The sequence below is a fragment of the Diabrotica virgifera genome, chromosome 1 (genome assembly GCF_917563875.1).
Source record: "Diabrotica virgifera virgifera chromosome 1, PGI_DIABVI_V3a".
NCBI lineage: Eukaryota > Metazoa > Arthropoda > Insecta > Coleoptera > Chrysomelidae > Diabrotica > Diabrotica virgifera.
This window is the reverse complement of record NC_065443.1, coordinates 299,755,870-299,775,040: the sequence shown is the minus strand read 5'-3', so window position 1 is coordinate 299,775,040 and position 19,171 is coordinate 299,755,870. Positions and strand designations below refer to the sequence as shown.

Sequence of the window (19,171 nt, the reverse complement as noted above, 5' to 3'; positions counted from 1 at the left end):
GCACTTGTCTAGATTAAGGTGCATATTAATATCATTAGAAAAGGATACTAAATATCATTTTACAATTTTTAGTATCTGATCTAGGATCTAGATGACTTCGAGGGGAAGCTGTTAATAATTCCAAATCATCTATATATAACAGATGATTAAGCTTCGCCACTATAGTGTTATTATTTCTGATGATAAAACCTGAGTCAGTGAGTTGAGAAGCTGTGATATCGCTAGATAGAACCACAGTGGATTTAACGAGTTTACTTGGAATAGAACTCCGTTTATTGCGATCTTTAGTCTTCCAACTTGTTAATATATGCTTTAAAAATGCCACTATAGGTATTATCATCATCAATATACCCTTAGAGCAATTCATTCACTAAGTCAAACGCTTTTTTGTAATCAATAAAGAGGTTTCGTTTTTTATGTACCTAGGCATGGTTAGATATTATTATCTAGAAATGCTTATACTAGAAATTTAGCCGATCGGTCCTCCCTCAAAAGATTCGCCGCTGGTTCCCTGCATCGCTTCATGCTCCAGACTCAGACACCCATGTGTCTTAAACTGAGTTTATGTACAATTGCTAATATTGCACCTGGCGGTCGGTAAAGATATTTATTTATTTGTTTCGCTCTGTGTCCCCACTAGTGACTAGTGATTTTATAAGTATTGATTATAAGTTATAAGTTTTATAAGTATATTGTAAGTATTGTTTATTACTACTATCGTTATGAAAGGTTTAGTAAATAAAACTACAAGATCAATTTGTTTGTAACCATATTTAATTACGATGACGAAAGGTCTGAGCATTTAATGCCTTGTTTTATGGAGCTGAAGCCTGGACAAAAAGCTTCTAGAGAAGTTGATGCAATTGGTTATAAAAGGGAAGGTGGAAGGAAAAAAAGGACCAGAGAGATGAAAATGTAAAGCAATCGACTGGAAAAACAACTATAGAACTCTTCAGAACAGCTACTTCTTCTTCATGTACCATGTCCTTTAAGAACGTTGGTTACCATCATAGCTCTCTTAATTTTATTCACTGCTACCCTAAATAGAATGTTTGTATCAACCCCATACCAATCTCACAAGTTCTTCAACCATGATGTTCTTCTTTGTTTTGGACTGCGTTTGCCTGCTATTTTCCCTTGCATAATATTTTGTAGCAACCTATATTTGGGACCTACATGCCTGAAAAACTCCAACTACAGGCCGTGCTAATTGCCAATGTCCTTAAAGAAAATCATGGGTTCAATTATTATAAGTAAAGGTTTTTTAAGCCAAGTTATTATACACATTTTCGTAAATGTATGGGACCAGTTGAAGTAGTTGTTATTTTATTTGAAGACTGAATTTTCGTTTTATGTTGGATATATTTTTTTTTAATTTCTTTATTTTAAGTAGAAAAGCAATCTTTGCACTGTATTAAGGCAACTTTCTTAGAACAACTAGGTACGTTTCATTTACTACGTTGAAATTCTAAGATATCTCGTTTGTCAAACTGCATATAGCTTCACCACTCACCATACTTTCTATTTCTGCACTTAATCGTGTGACTTTTGTGCCAAACCTAGTCCTTTAAATCTCTCCAAAAAATCCTGTTCCTTGATAAATGCTGGCAACTTTCTTCTCCAGGTTTAATACTCGTTTTATTGGTCCATCTCACCTCATGTCACTAAGAATTTCACATTCACCAAGGACATATATGTGGCAGTTTCTACCACTATTTCTTTTTTTTTGTACCCTGTTCCAAGCTATTTCTTTAGGTGCGAGTGTCCTGTCACCATCTGTGACCTGTGATCGCCTTACAAAGATCTCTAACAAACTGAAGCCCGGACCTTAGTATCGTGTTGTGTTTTGTGCAACCGTGTTGACAATGATCATTTACCATCTTCTATTAGGCACACTTCTCCATATTATACGTCTAAGGTTTGTTCCAACTCGATATAAAACCGTTACGAGTCTTGAACGGTTATGAGTATGCGCGCGCATGCGCGTAACGATTCAAGAAAGGTTTGTATTACGTTGGAACAAACCTCTATTTAACAGGCTTCCTCCCACTAGGCCAGCAGTGGGAACTGATTCGTTCTTTTTGTTTTTTGAACATACAAGTTTTGATTTGGTAAGTTGAGCCAGTACCGCTAATACTTCCCCCTGGAGGTCAGCTAAAGATATTTATTTGTTTCGCTGTGTGCCCCCACTAATGATTTTATAAGTACAGGCTCTCCGAGCAAATATTTCGAGTTATGAAAGGTTCAATAAATAAAACAACCAGATCAATTTGTTTTCTCTGTTATTAACATTAGAGAATATTACAGTTTCATATGTACATGTATACAATTTCTATATAGCTTCGCGCCGTTTGGCACTCATTATTGTGAGAGTACTGCCCTCCTCCTTACAGGGTGGCCATCGAAACCTCGCAAATTTCTGGATAACCTGCGGCGCTTGAAATGGAAGACGAACTGAGTTTTATGTTTCGAGAGCCACCCTGTAACCATATTTTTAATTTACAATGACGAAAGGTCTTGGCATTTAATGCTTAAATTGTGTTTTCATCACTGTAAACCGTAGTCTACGTCTACTTACAAAAATAAGCGCAATCTATGGGTAGTTTCTTCTATTATACAGGGTGTAACAAAAGGGTAGGTCATCAATTAAATCACATATTCTGGGACCAAAAATAGTTCGATTGAACCTAACTTACTTTAGTAAAAATGTGCACATAAAAAAAGTTGCAACCCTTTGAAGTTACAAAATGAAAATAGAGTTTTTCCAATATCTTTAAAGGGCTGTTTTTCCAATATCTTCAAAGGAATTTTTTGTGTGCACATTTTTACTAAGGTAAGTTATGTTCAATCGATATTTTTTTGGTCCCAGAATGTGTGATTTAATTTACGACCTACCTTTTTGTTACACCCTGCATATCAAATTTGTAAAGATACGCAAAGTGGTTGATCAGTTTCCAGTACGAAAAAATTTTGTTTATCCTAAATTTGTCACATTTCGGTAACATCTTGCGTATTTTTGCAAATTCTTTTGCGTTTTGGACTTTAAAAGATATTTAAAATACAGTAAAATATGGTGTTACAATCAATTATTTCTAGTATACAGTGGGAATATTGTCATATTTAATTATTTAATAAACGAACAAATGTGGAAGAAAATTTAAACTAAATTTAAATCAATTAAATCAAGAAATACAGACAAGAAGTAGATTCTTAAGATTAACAAGATAGTTTTTTAATTATTTTCAAATTATATCTGTACATCAAGTGATCATCAATGAAGATTGTTATCTGTTCTTGTTCCAAAGACAGTATTTTCAGTGGCTTGATTAAAACACTATTTTTATTTATTCTAGTATCTCTTTTTATCTGCAATTATAATATATTCAATAAAATTAACATTTCATAATAAAAAACACACTAACCGATCTTAGAGACAAAAAAACTTGGTTATAAAACTTCTATTTTGATAAAAAAAAACTTAAATACCTGATCGATAAAAAAAACATCATTCCCACTGTATATCTCTGTATACAAACGCTCGCCTTATTCAAAGTGACAGTAAATACACCAAAGATTATTTTACAAAAATCAAGATCGTTGGACGATAATTTCATATAACTGTAAGTTTATTTAAAAATTCTCAGATTGCGTTTATGAAAGATCACATTGACAAGGGAAGTTTATCAACGGTTTCTTATCACACCACAAGACACGCATGTAATTCCATACAAGGAGAAACAACTAAAGTTACCAAAGATACTAACGCTAACCTAGTACAGTACATCGGTTGATACAATATTAAATTTCTTGTAATTTTTTTCATTTAGAAAGTACAATCTGGAATGAGGTAGGCTCAAACTGTCAGTAAAATGTGTTTATTTAACTGAATTTAAGTTGACTTAAAATTAATTTATGATTGCATTGAAATACAGTTGAGTGAAATTAAATATCCAAAGGATATTTGTAAATAACATTATTATCATCTTGACACTACAGTGATCAAATGGTTTCGCAGAGATTTAGATCTTCATTCATAGTAGTCTGAGCTAGCGTTCTGGATCAATATTTATAAAGCTATATTTATGAGATGACGTCCCATTTAACGACAATGTTAACATTATGTCACAATGCTCTATAACCAAAGTATGTACTTGGAGACCTAATTTTTGTTTTATTTTGAAACTAGATGTATTGTTTAGTCCCGCGTAGATTTTTGTAAAGTTACAGTGAAGGTAACATTTATTTTAAATTTTTGAAAATACTCTTTTGGACCTTCTATCATCTAATGATCCAGAGATATTTGACATCGAAATTTAAAAAACCTAGTATTCGGGAAATTGCGAAAATATAAAACACTACTCTAATAGGCTATAAAGAAAGCTACCGGTACCAGTGGCGTAACCAAGAAGGCTTTTGGGGGTTATAACTCCCCATTGGGCAGTACTTTGAGCTTAATCCATACCCCCAGAGACCCTCCAGGAGTTTTAACCCCCCCTTTGGATCATCCTGGTTTTGCCGTTGACCGGTACACGCTAAGTTGAGTGCGGATGTTCAAAAACCTAATTTTGTAGCCATTGATATTTTCTACTATAATGTGTTATATATCACTAAAAAGAGAAGATTTCAGAGAATAATTTTCAATAATAACCCAAAAAAACTTAAAAAATTCAATTTTCGGATTTTGGCTGCCCTTTAAGTCTTATTGATAATGAAATCTAAGGATTGTCATTCCTACCAGTAACTTTTAATCCATTTCTAGGAATTCAAGGCCTACCCACAGGATTTAAGATTCTTCCGTCGATATTCGAAAGAGATTTGTGGAACCAGAACGTAGCAAGAGCAACAAACAAAAATAAAAAATGCAAAGATAAAAATCATCTTAAAATATTAAAGTAAGCATAGATCTTTTCCTCTAAGTCACAAAATTTGTAGATCTTAAGTCTTAAGGATGATGCAATCGGTCCTTCTTACCACAAACTCTTGGACAACTTCTTCAGGAATACTCTTGACCATATCACACTTGATGAGGTGGTGATGTAGTCAAAATTAAGGCCAGCAGATTGCTAAGAGTCCTAGATAGTAAAATGCATGGCGCAAGAACAAAATGAAGACCACGGAGAAGGTGAGAGGAGGAAGTGGCAGCGGACAAGCAAAATTTGCAGACGTGTCAACTTGAAATAGAATGGCGCGAAGTTGGCAATGTTAGAGACAGTTTAGAGGAGACCAAGGCTCTCTCCATTGGAGAGAGATGACATAGCACAGAGGTGTGTCTACTAGTCCCAGTGTGTGGAGGTGTTTTCTTAGTTGACAATGGCCAGTTAAAAAACCAACTGTCAAGCGTAGGTTTTTCTTGGTCATTCTCAAGTACTTTTCTGATGCTGACTTCCCAAGGTTCCTTAGCGTTACCTTGGCACGTAACATCCTGATCCTTCTTTCCATCTTTTCACGGTTTGCGTGTGGTAATGACATTTGGCAATTTCCGGGATCGTTGCAGTTGACCAGCCAAAAAGATCACCGGGTCCTAAGAGTGTTATGCCTGCTGCCTTCCTAGCTAGCTGGTCAGCAATGCGGTTGCCTTTTTCAACATAACACTGATGTGTATATCAGATTACCATTGGTTTGAACCCCCCAGGTTTTACTACAACTCGTCTGCAGTGTCAGGAGAGCTGCGTAGCCCTGTTGGTTGTATTGTTATTGCAGCCCTGTTTGTTATATTGTTAAGATGAGTGCTCCAATTGAGTTTGGAAACCGGGGGAAACCTCTAGATACTTACCTCATTGGTCCTTTTGAGTTCCTCCCCAAATAATTTTAGCTCACACAGTCCAATAAGCTTCCTCTTATTAGTGAAGGCTATTAATTTGGTTTGGTATTTTTCACCAAATACTTATGCTAGCCTCAGTATTTTTTTAATAGGAAATATTTGAGCTCTCTTACTTTGCGAAGGATTCTGCAAACATAAGTAGTACTGTACCAAATGCTTCTGTCGCATCAGATGGTAGTTACACTGTTTTACTAGTTCTTACAGATTTTGGTAATATTTACTCATTCAGGATTAATTTCTGGTGCGAATGTATCAATTTATTATCTTATATTATTAAACCTACAGCCATTTTCTTTCTTTAAATAATTATTTCTATATTAGATATCTCCGCTCTTCGTTGAGGTGTAAAGAACTGTGTTTAGTATCCCAATCTAAATGAAATAAAAATTTTATTTTTGTTCGTCAACAAACCAACCTTATTTACTCGTTGACTCCACAGACTATGATAAAAATATCGGCTTTTCGAATATCCTGAGCAAATAATTTTTAATTAACTTTGATTAGATTAAGCTGTTTTACTTATTGGCCGTCTATCGAGTGAACATTTATATTTTTGATGCCGATAAACCGTTTTCAACAACACACCGAGAGCACTAGAAATTAAACAGACGTTGTCGAAATCTTTTTTGAGATATATCGCAGGCGAGCTGTCATAACTTTACTGATGTTGTTTGTGGACGATTATAATATAGAACTTTTTTTATACAAGGTCGTTTACAAGATTTATAATCTTCTTCTTTTTGTATAGACATGACTGTCTGTTTTTTCAATGTGCCTCTAGTAAGGTCTCGTTCCATCGTTTTCGTGTTCTTCCCATTGATCGTCTTCGTATTGGGGAATTGTCTCTCGCTGTCCTGACTACTCTATTTGCTGTCATTCGGTTATGTGGTCATTCCATTCTATTCTTCTGTTTCTTACCCAGTTATTAATGTTATCCACCTTGCATCCCCGTCGTATATGTACTTCTAGCTCTGTCCCATAAGCCGATGCCGCACTGCAGGATGCTAGATGGTGGCTTGGAGGGTGAATTTTAAAGGTGGATGGTGGAGGGTCGCTGCATCCTGGACGCAGTGAAAGCTAGAGTGAAATGAAGTCAGAATCTAACTGACTGCTGAGGAATCGTTTGTTTCATTTGTTACGTTACATTTGGTTTGTTTTTTAGCATATCGTCCTATTAGAGGTAAAACTCACTAACTAGACTTTTCAGAAAGTGGCGAAAACTCGATTTAAAGGTACAAATTGTTCTTTAAATTCACCGACTTGAATATTGGATTTTTTTAATGTAACTGCAGAGAATAAATAAGACAGATATGCTAAGCCATGTTTCGTCACATTGTGGGTTTGCTGGGTCCCAAATTGCCCTTTTTTATACATAGCACTTATTACGTTTTCCTCGATAGCCAGGCTACCCGGATGGAATATCAAACACGACTGATTTGGGTGGATAGACGCCTGGCGGACCACCGGATGGTTAGATGGTAGCGGGAGGCCACTGCGGCTACCGTCATTTTGTTATTCGTGGTATAAGTAGCTGGATGGTCGCCAGACAGGTATCTACCATCCACCATCCTACCAAACTTCCTGCAGTGCGGCATCGGCCTTAGAGTCTTACCATCGATTTTTCGAAGGGTTTTCATCTCAGCTGTTTCGAGCAATCTTTTTGTCCTCTCTGTGTCGAGTCGTGGTTCTGCTGCGTATTTCATTATTGGTCTGATGACTGTTTTGTAAATTCTGTCTTTCATTTCTTTTCCGATATTTTTATTTCTCCATATTGTGTCATTCAGGCAACCTGCGGCTCTGTTGGCTCTATTCACTTGATCTTCCACTTCTGTTTCGAGCCTTCCGTAGCTAGATAGTGTGATGCCTAGGTATTTAAACTCCATCACTTGTTCTATTATCTGACCTTCCAGCTCCAATTTACATCTTATTGGGTCTGCTGTTATAACCACGCATTTTGTCTTTTTTGAGGAAATTAACATGTTAAATTTTCTGGAGATTATGTTAAATTGGTGCAGCATACGTTGTAAATCATCTTCACTTTGAGAGATTAGTATTGCATCGTCTGCATAGCAGATTATTTTAAGTTGATTTTCTCCCATTTGCTATCCTTTTTTAGTTAGTTGGCAAGGTTAGCAACCTACCAATCGGAAAAACGAATACTGCTCAAAGAAACAATGTGAAGATTTATAATGACGGAATGAATTAATGAAAAATTCCTCACCGAATTAAAAAAACTAGTGAAGAAATGCTAAGATCTCCTCAACAACCTAGCAAAAGATAATAAAGTGTCTTTAACATGTGACCCGGGTCATGAAGGGGTGCACGGGAATGAACGAGCAGATATGTTGGCAAAACAAGGCTCGAGAGAAACCATTGTAGGCCCAGAACCATTCTGTGAACAGATACAGAACAGAACAATCTTGACAAGGCTCTGATCTATAGAAATTTTTTTAAAACATTCTTATAATGTTCCATAACTTGATTTAAGCCAATTTCCTAGTTAGCTATCCGAACTAAATGACATTGTTAATTCATCTAGCTGTATTTATTAATACGGAAAGGCACTTGACAATGTCATGTTTCATTCCAATTTTACAATAAACTTTCAAGGCACATGCACAGGCAAATTTAATCACTGCTTGTCAGAAAAAAATAATGTTGGTATGTACTTATACGTTCAGCGGAATATATTGATATACATACAAGCTTTTGACAAGGTACTGTTCTATACTCTGGCACAAAGCATAAGTTAGCACGGGTGTTATGATCATTTAAAAAGCAAATAACCAGATGGAACAGTATTATACTATTTAATATGAAGCTTGATTCAACTTGAAGAGTTTTATTATAAAATGAAATATTAATACAAATAATGTTATTGTTAAAAAAGTATAAAATTGTACAAATCTTTGAAACATGGTGCAAAAAATTAAAATTTCCGTTTTTATCACAAAGGACGAGCCAAAAATTTTGTGAATAGGATAAAACCAAATTGTCCGTGTCTTGCTTCATTTTATTCGTAAATATATTAAAACCTCAATAAATGTCAATGTGATCTTCGTCTATATTAATGCGATATAGTAGATAATTCGCTTTGTTAAGTTTTGTAAGTTGTACACGTAAATAGCATACTAACAGATTTTATACAAAAAATGCTAACCAGAATGTCTTTGGAATTATACAGTGTATAGTAAAAAATAGGTAGGTACGGCAAACCAGCTATTCAGTGTACATCGGGTCCTTTTTCGAGACGAACTGCAATACGTTCACATAAAGTAAGCCACCAGATGATTATATCAGCAATGAGTAACAATAAATTTGACAAATTGCACCTTTAAAAAAACTTTTTGATATTTACGATTATGTCTGTACTAAACTGACCAGATTATTAAGCATTTTGAGTTGTGCCACTTTATTATTATACAAAATAAATTGGCACAACTCAAAAAATGTGATTTTGCAGAAAACGCAAAAACCTTTTGATGTTCAAGATTATGTCTCTACTAACCTGTGCCGGATATTTAAAATTTTGAGTTATGTCACTTAATTATTATGTAAAATAAATTGGCACAACTTAAAAAATATGATTTTGCAGAAAACGCAAAAATCTTTTTGATATTCACGATTACGTCTCTACTAAACTGAGCCGAATATTTAAAATTTTGAGTTGTGTCACTTCATTATTATGCTAATATGGATGTGAAATTTTGGAACAGAAAAAGGTCCTGCTTAAAGAAAAAACAATATTTAGTAATTTTATAGCAGCTGTGTTTTTTCTGTTGGCTTATATCAAACATATCAGTTTGTGCCGAAAAAGGACCCCCCATATGAGAAACATTCGGTGGAAGATTTCGTCATATCCCTCAGTACTCGTTCGACAATGCTCTGAGCACCCTGCAATTCATCCTAAGTAAAAATCTGTATAACAAAAATAAATAATTTTTAAAATATATGCAGAAATAATTCCAAAGACAGATACAACATGCATACACATTTTTTCAAGAATCATTCTTCCTCTCATTCTACCAGTCACCTCAAATTGGTCTTTCCGACAGTCTCAAAATGATGAGCACAATACAGTGCCCAAGTGCTTAGGGCCTTCCAATTCGAACATGATACTCTAGTTTATCGTTTCATATTAGATAATATTAAGCTATAAATCCACGGTATTTACCAGATTTGACAACTAGCGACTTTTTTTAATAATTATTTAATTTAATAATTTTTTAATACCTAAAATTCTAAAATTTATGCGTGGAAAGCGTTTTTCATAAAATGCTGAGGTCATAACAGCTGTGGAAGCGTATTTTGCAGCCCTTCCAGATTCCATAGGAGTAACCAGGGGGGGTTTGGGGTTGTAACCCCCCATTGGGATTTACTTTGAGCCCTATATGCTTAACACCACTACTATTCCATACACCTCAGCGACCCTCCAGTAGTTGTAACCCCCTCCTCTTAGGGTCATCGTGGTTACGCAGTTTATTTAGGTTCAAAATTTTGTAAATATTCAGAACAGTGGATACGTTTCTACTCTTCTCTGGGTTTTACTACACATCCTAGAAACTTGGTGATGAAGAGTTGGCCTTTCTTTTCCCCCGATTTATTGAAGTTAATAGTTTTTGTGAAAGTTCGAAGAAGTTCAATTAATAAATTAAAAGATAGGTTTAGTGTAAAAAGTATCATATTACTAAGGAAAGCCCAATAAGCACCACAATAACTGAAAATTTTGATATGAACACCTAAGATATCTCATACATTGTAAAACTACCAAAGTTTTCCTAGCCATTTTTGTTCTACTAATTTCAAGCAATCTCCTGATAACACTTCCTGTTTTACTAGTGGCTGTGATATATTATGGCAAGATTACAGTTCGTGGAAATGATCTACATTTTGCGTTTGACGTAACAAATCTTATTAATTGGTATAAAGGATTTTTCTAGATATTGTATCACGTAATTGTTATATTTTTGAAAGATCTGCTGTTAAATATGACAAATATAAGCAATCATTAGACATCTGGTGACTATATTTAAAAAATTAGTCAGTTGCAACGTTTGTATTTATTTATTTATATTAAATAGAAGGTAAATCTGAGACGAAGAATTAAAGAAAAATATTGTCAAAAATGAATATCCATTTTCAATTTCGTTGCAATACGAAACTACAGCCGCATCATATTCTAGTTCAATCAGAGAGTGCAGCAAGCACCTCTACCGGTTTCGAAACTTATTAGTCTCTCATCAGGAGGCACGTATGCTGCTCTCTCTGACCCAACCAGGACAAACCCCGGCGTGCAGTTACGAATTGCAACGAACAAAATGGCAGGGATGCCCTAGCGACAACTGCTAGCAAAAGACTAAGTTTTCAACATAATAGCACATAAAACAACACCAAAAATATGACTCTACATCCCACCAGATTGGAAAACTTTATGGCTTGAAAATTTTAGAAGCCTCGGAGGTGTAACCAGAGAAGGTTCCCACAGTTTTCAATCTGGTGGGATGTAGAGTAATATTTTTGGTGTTGTTTTATGTGCTATTAGATTAAAAACTTAGTCTTTTAAAAATATTTGTATGAACGAAAGCAAGAATCATCTAATGCTGTTAGACACTCTCCCTCTACATATAGGTACCTACATGTTTTGAAGGATCACTTTGGATACTGTCTTTCTTTAACCTAAACCTGTAGACTTGACCGAAATTCTGGTTTTTTTTAAAAGTTGGAACAGGTGAAATTTATTAAAAGATATGGCTGAAAAATAGATTAAAACTGCAAACAGTATCTTAAGCAACTAGGGAACCACAACAAAGTAACTTTGTTATGTGGATGCCACGACATAAACGAATTGCTGGCAAAGATATTGCTATTAGTCGTTCATTCTGTGGTATCGAGCAAAAAAGTGATTACAATCAAAGTAGATATTGCATTTTTTTTCAGTTCAAGCTCCACCATTGTTCTACGCGTGTTTCGAGCTATTCAGCTCTCATCAGGAACACTTGTGGTAGGTTGAACTCAAATAAAATGCTCTCAACTATTTGGCCGTTACAGTCTTGCTGGAGTACGCTACTAACGGCCTCTATATGACAGAGAAGTCAGGAGGTTATTACAATCTTTTGCACGCTACATAAAAATACGTTTAAAGCTTCAAAAAACTTTAGATCAAATGAAGTAATCACATGTGTTGTCAATGAACATTGCTCACTCAGAAATCATATCTGTAAAATGAATAAAGCGGAGAGAGCCAAATTCAGATTCTGCGAAAATGCAGAGAAATGTCCGAATATATTGTCTCCAATTCCAGAGCAATTGTTCGCCAACTGACTAACTAACAATTTTTTGAAAGCTAATCAGAAAAAAATATCTCCTAAAGATATAATAGGTTTTCTTAAAGCCTAAATTTGTTGAACTAGATATAGATGTAGCGTTTACACGAAAGATATGCCAGATCGAAGTGAGGAAAGGTCTACTAGGTGACCAAAAGACCTTTTGAAATATGTTTTCATTGCCAAAGATATCCCTAAGCATTACAATGACACAATTCTTGAGTGGGTTTCCAACATGAACATCTTTGAAAACTACAGTTTTAAAACAACGTAACTTTTCATCATTATATAGAAAACAATCTATAATATCTAATAATCTCGAATGAAAGTGTCAATTAAAATCATAGAATGAAAAGGTGGCAATCAACAATAAACAGTCAAAAACAAAAAAAATTATAGTGTAGTTTCAACAAACTGTAATCTAAGGCCATTTCAAATTAACGTATGGTTCACTAAGAACGGCAAAATAACGCAAAAGACTTAAAAAATAATAGATAGTGAAATAAAAAGGGATGATACTAGTAGAGGTGGGAAATGTTCAATAGAAACTAATTAAATTTATATTATATTGATAGTTTCCCACCTTTAGACGTATCGAATTAGTTTGGCACCGCCACTGCAACAGAAGAATTTTATAAAATTCTCCTGTGACATTTTGACTCCAATACGTCTAAAGCTGGGAAATTATCAATATAATATATATTTATTTGTTGCTAACTATAATTTCCCACTTCTACTAGTTTCATCTCTTTTTATTGCACAACGTATTGTCTTCCATCTTTTGCGTTATTTTGTCGGTTTTTAGTGCACTCATCAATGTATAAAAAACAACAACAAAATGCTTTTGTTTCGAAAAATCGTTTACAATGTTGGGATACCTGAGGCGCAATCATCAAAGTAATTTTAACCCAAGACCAATTTAAGTGACTACCTCAATTCTGGACTAGATAATACTGGAGACCCGCGGTGGTTTACTGGTGCCCGGCCATCTCTTTTTTCCTTTTGTGAGAATATCGTGATTCCCAAGTCCCACGTCTCAGGCCAAAAGTACCATGAAAAATCGAAGAAGTAAACAAGCAGCAAAATATATTTTAGTTTTTAGTATTATAAGTTTCAATGCATAAAAATGATTCAGTTCGGATCCCTTAAAAAATATCGGTTCAGTAATTGATACACTGAAATGAATCGTTTGAAGAACGGAACGGTACAGTAACTTAAAACGTTTTATGTGTTACAACAAAATTACTTCAATTTAAATGTTGATTGTCAAAATTTACAAGTCACCAAAAAGGAAAACATTAATGTTTTCTTTCTACGAACCACTAATTTCCTTTTTACAAGAAATGTACGGAAATACATATGATTATTCTTATATTCATTCATTTTTTGAGATATAAATCATACCCACACACTGAATAGTACACTAGAGATATCATTTTTGGAGAAGAGTATCCTCCCACTTGTTTATATAACCAACAATATTCTGACGTGGATCGGCCCACATTTTCCGTATAATTTAAAACTAGCGTCTAACATCGGGTCCTTGAAATTAGCATCCATTTTCGATTCCTCGCATTCCAGACTAATTGGAACCATTTGTACAGTTGAGTCCACGATTCTTTACCCGTGCGTCATTAATACCTGGCGAGATAAAACACATACTTTTTATCTAACATCATTATCTTCCACGGATGAAACTAATGACAAACTAGCTACCGCTTGTTATTAAGTAAAAGCACATGATATTTTTATGAACGCTCTAGACTCAGTACATTGAAAAGAGATAGGTACAAAAAAAGATGCTTGGGGATGTTTTCAGATTTTAAGTACAGTTTGTGACATTTCTGGTTTGTTTACTTTTGTGGCTGTCAGTCTGTTGAATTTTTTGCTGTTATTTTGTCGAATTTTTGCATTTTGAAGTTTTTGATAGTACACAAACAGTTGTTTTCATAACTAATTTTATATTGGAGTTTAAAATTTTATGGTAAGCGCATTTTATTTTGCCATTAATTTTTACATCATGTAAAGCTAACCGCCAAAGCGAATAAAATGTGTTATTTAATTTTTTTATAAATTGTTTATTTACTTATTAATCGATGATATTAAAAGAATTTATTAAGCTACTTCATATATGTATAACCCGTGATCGGAGCAATAGCCACTTTCTGTCACTTACTGTTGCGTTTAGTATATTTTCGACTTATTTCGTATGCTTTAAATGATGACGCACGGGTAACGAACACTGGACTCAACTGTAATACCTTTCTGAGCTGCAATTTAGATGTTATTTGGTGGGATAAAAACCACTACAGCGTTACAGCTGGGAATACTTTCTGGATATAGCAATTTATATTGGTCAAACATCGTGTTTTATAGACATGACATAGCTTAGTTTGTGGTCATATCCAAAAAATTGATGCTTATAAAAATTGGGGAATTGTAATTAAGGGGAGGGTATGGTTTGAAATCAACATTTCAAGCACATTTTTGTGAATTTTTTTAACTATGGTAGAATTATTATTATTATTTTTAAATTAAATAAAAATATTCAGTACAATTATTCAAAGTATATTCAAAAAAACCAAGGCAAAATATTGAAAAATAAGACGTGGGAAATTTTTACAGACACCTCAAAAAAAATGGATTTTGCAGTGGACGTCATTGGATCATGTGAAACAAAAAATTTAAAAATATTTTATTAGCTTATGAGTTTCTCGAGGTAATGTTGTCGAGTTTTTTTTTAGTTTTAATGATTTTTGAGTTTTTGGTATTACTAGAAGTTAAAATAACGAAATTTTTTGTAAAAAAGGGTGAATTTATTATTGTTATTATTATTGTTATTGTTTATTTATTATTAATATTTATTATTGTTAAGCAAAAAATAAGGATAAAACAAAAAATCGGTCAAGTAGTTTTTGAGTTAAAATGTCCACTGCCTCTGTAAAAAGCAGTTTTGAGAAAAACGTGTTTTAAGTTTTTAACTTTTATTTTTAATTTCTTTTTGTCTGTTAAATCGTAAAGTGATGCAAACCGGAATGTTTTTGAATCACGGAGTAATTTACGAGAGAGAAGGAGAAGGGGAAGAGGTGGAAATTCAACAGCTGTTTAACGTTTTTCACGCTTTTCAAGCTCAAGCGCGCTGGCGCAAAGCTGCAGCAAAGTGAGTGGAAGGTGGAGATATTATGTTGTATTTCCACAGCCTCCATAGTAATTGTAGGAGGCTGTGTGTATTTCCGGTAATTTTGCTCCGATAAGTATGAAATTTTCGGAGAGTATTCTTGAAGTTACGTACTTTTATTTAAATTTAAAAAACAGCGAGAATTTTAAATTTTTCAAACCATATTCCCTCTTAATGAAACAGGGGACAAGATTTCTAAAATAGAAGTACATTTATTATAGGAAGAGAAAAAATTCATTCAAATTTCATTTTGATGACGCATTTCTTTTATTTGATCAATTGTATATTTTTTTCCATTCTATCAAGTTGTTCTTTCTTTTTATTCATTTTAGAACGTATGTCAGTACAATTTATTTTTATTAATCCCTTTATTGTTTATTAGGCCTATGATTTAGAGTGATTGAGAAGGGACATCATGTAAGAGACATTCATTCTCTCAATGAACATCCTCTAAACTACGTAATATATCTTTATGACCACACCAAGCATTTCTGTATCTGATTTATATTAAATTCTCCTATTAAAAATTTTATTTCAATATGTAGGATGAACACAACATCGTATTATTGGGTAGATACACAGAAACACCCACGTGTCACAGATGGTACTTTTCCTGTGTATGTATATAGAAAGGATGTTCCAAACAATATAGTAACAAAAATCTCGATGAAAACGATTTACAGCTTGATGCGTGGGATCTTTATTGACAAAATAGTCAAATATCGATAAATTTATTGTCCAGATGACCGTTAAGCAGATATCAAGAAAATAATGGTTGTAAATATCTTTCGAGAGTTATTTAAATAAGAATGATATTGTAATTATTGCTAAACTGTTTGACTAACAAAAGTTTTAGAAACGGAATATAGGCCAAAAGAGAACTGAACTGAATGTAATACACCTATCAATAAAAAATTTTATTTTTGATTTTGAAATTTTCGAAATATAAACGTTGAATAAGTCCTTTAACTTTTGGCCTTTATTTGGCTAATTAATCTTCAGCTTTATTTATTTAAAATCCAGAAATAATTATTGCATGTAAAACATTTGGACTTGAATTATATTGATTAAAGGACACATATTATGGAAAACAATATCAATCAACTTCAATATAATCGACATTAGTAGATTCTTCTCGAAATTACAATCATTTCATATCAGGAATTAATGGAAATTACATATATGAAGTCCATAAAATTGTCATTCATAAATACTATTAGTCTAGTCGCTTTTGAAAACAACTTAACCCAGCGTGAGCTGGTAGCCGATTACAGGTACTTTGGTATGACTGACCAAATTATACCTACTTCATTATCTGTAAGATAAGAGTAAAGTTGGATTTATAGTTTGACGTAGCGTAGACGTAGACGCAACGGAGACGTAAGAAACGGACTGGAAACGTAAGAAAATATTATGTCAATTTATAGTTCGACGTAGCGGAATTTTTGCGCATGAGTAGAAAGAGTAAACAATGAACAATGACGTAATTCTAATTCAACAACATAGCCTATAAATTATGCGAACAGTAATAAACAAACTTTGTGTTTATTTATTTATACTTATACTACTATTTATTATTATTATAATATTTATCTGTTTTGTGTGTTACATGGATTAGGAAATAAACGAAGATATGCTCCTTGGTGCCGCATGCCGTGGGATTTCCAACTATTTTGTTTCATTTCTTATCTTTAAAATGTTTATTGGATTTACCTATCGTATAATATGTGTATATAACCCCGAATTAGGCTAATAAACAACTCATATTTATCTGAAATATTGAAATGACTCTATGATATATTTTTATTAAATTAATAACTTAACATCCATTGTATTCAAATAATTAACAAAATTCGAATATGTTGATAAACAACTTTATCTTTACAAAATTGATGAGGGCGTGTCCACTTTGGGTGACAGAACAAAATTCTTAATTTTGATTGGCCAGACGTAAGAAACGCACTGTAAAAGATGAAAGTTGGTCATCTCTTCCGTTATGTTACGTTTCTCTTATGTTCCGTCAGGCGCTTGCGTTCATTTATAAACAGAAGTACACAAAATTCGGTGTTGATCTTTTCCAGTGCGTCTACGTTACGTCTACGTCTACGCTACGTCAAACTATAAATCCGACTTAAGCCTCTGGCTTAATAACGGTAGAAAGATTTATCAACTGCCGATTCACAAAATCGCTTTTCTCTCTCCAACTCACGTACATACCCATTTGATTTTAGATTTATTTATATCAATTTACGCCGTTTTAATCAAAATTCAGAGTTGGCGCAATGATATGAAATGATTGTAGAGACAAATCTATTCATGTAAATTTTATTGGATTTGAGTGACATTACATATTCCATAAGATGTCTCCTTTGGATAGTTTGTAGAATATCTCCAAAAATAGTAGGATTCTTGCAATAAACGTGCCTAATATCAATTTTTTGTAGTTATGGCTATTTAAAATTCAATTTAACATATGGTTAGTTAATTTAGTGGTTTTGCTACTTGTTTGTTCTTCAATTTGCCAAACCGTCTTTTCCATCGAGGGCACTCAGCAGAGAAGCACGGAATATCAATGTTATAACAGTTAGAAAATACACTTATTTACAAAAAAAATAAATTAATAGTGTAATAAAGTTAAAATAGGTACACATGGGCAGTCGTGAAAATATTTCGCGCACTAATAATCCGAGGTAGAGTCAAGTAAGCGTTTCTCAGGGGTGGGAAGGGGAGGTCTGCACCTACAACCAGTCCTAGAATGGCGAGCATAACATGCTTCCACCGCTCTTTTGCAGCCTCGAAGAGGCCAGTAGAGCCACAGGCAAGGTAGAACGCATGAAAGGGTGGCCAGACAGCTCCACCGAGCCGTCCGTCGATCGGGTCCGCAACCACACGGATCGTCCGCACAACTTTCTCCACCGTCCGTATCGCTGCAGTGGTAAAACAATCCTTTGACGCAACACAAGCAGGAAGCGTAGTCAATGACACTATCCGCGGAAACAAGACACGAGTTGTTACACACCCACTTCTGGGGCAGAGCCCGAGGTAGCTGGCAAGATTCGCACCTGCACCTCCCGCACTCCGGACACATGATTGACGGTCTCGTCGCACACTCGGGAGGCGGCTCCTTGCTGAAGGTCGCCGCGGCAGCCGCCGCTGCTGCGGCCGTCGCAGAAGATGGCTGCTTGCTGATGGTGGGCAGCACCAGATTTCTCGGCCTCTGCAGACTCCTGGGGGGATGAGGGGGCGGTGATGGTGTCGCCGGTGGCGGCGATACCCTGAAGGGGGTCTCCACGTACTCGTTGGTGGATCGTTCATTTTCGGGCCTTGGAACGGTGAGAGTGACAGGCGGCGCTGGCCGTAATGGTGCCAATGGAGCCGTTAGCGGGGGAATATTCATTATAGGCGCCCGCGGACGGTTAGCACGCGGCAGGGACGTAAGCCCTCCATGGTTAGCCATGTGGTCGGAATTAACGTCCGAACCAGCCTGCACCGTGGTCCGTCATCGTCTCCAGCTGAAACAAAAAAAACTACTTTAGAATATAAAATAAAAAAAAAACAGAAAGAAATATACACAATCACACAATTATTGGTAAGAAAACATTGGTTTTTAGAAGGTGGAGTTTTAATGTTACAGTTAAGGAAGTGGATCAAATGTCCGGTGAATGGAGAAACATCTTAGGCCGGTTACTCACTATCAGGTATACCGGACAGGTAGGTATGCGTGAACAGCTAAGTCTGCCACGTAAACCTGAAGGCGATCTGACAACTGATAAAAATTCGATAAGTCCTTTCTGACGGATGAGTAGATTTGAAGTGTGTGTAGCGGTTCCATTAGGTGTATCAGAACAG

General features: G+C 34.8%; 1 protein-coding gene across 2 annotated transcripts in view; it reads right to left on the bottom strand.

The window, feature by feature from the left end:
- Positions 1 to 2,265: 2,265 nt before the first annotated feature.
- The window catches only part of LOC114329400 (protein sprouty), a 467,319-nt gene continuing 450,413 nt past the window's right edge, over positions 2,266 to 19,171 (bottom strand). For both annotated transcript variants that reach the window (XM_050642211.1, XM_050642210.1), the window contains one exon: positions 2,266 to 18,834. In XM_050642211.1, coding sequence (XP_050498168.1) covers positions 18,000 to 18,779 — 780 coding nt within the window. In that variant the 5' untranslated portion in view covers positions 18,780 to 18,834 and the 3' untranslated portion in view covers positions 2,266 to 17,999. The remainder of the gene's footprint in view (positions 18,835 to 19,171) is intronic.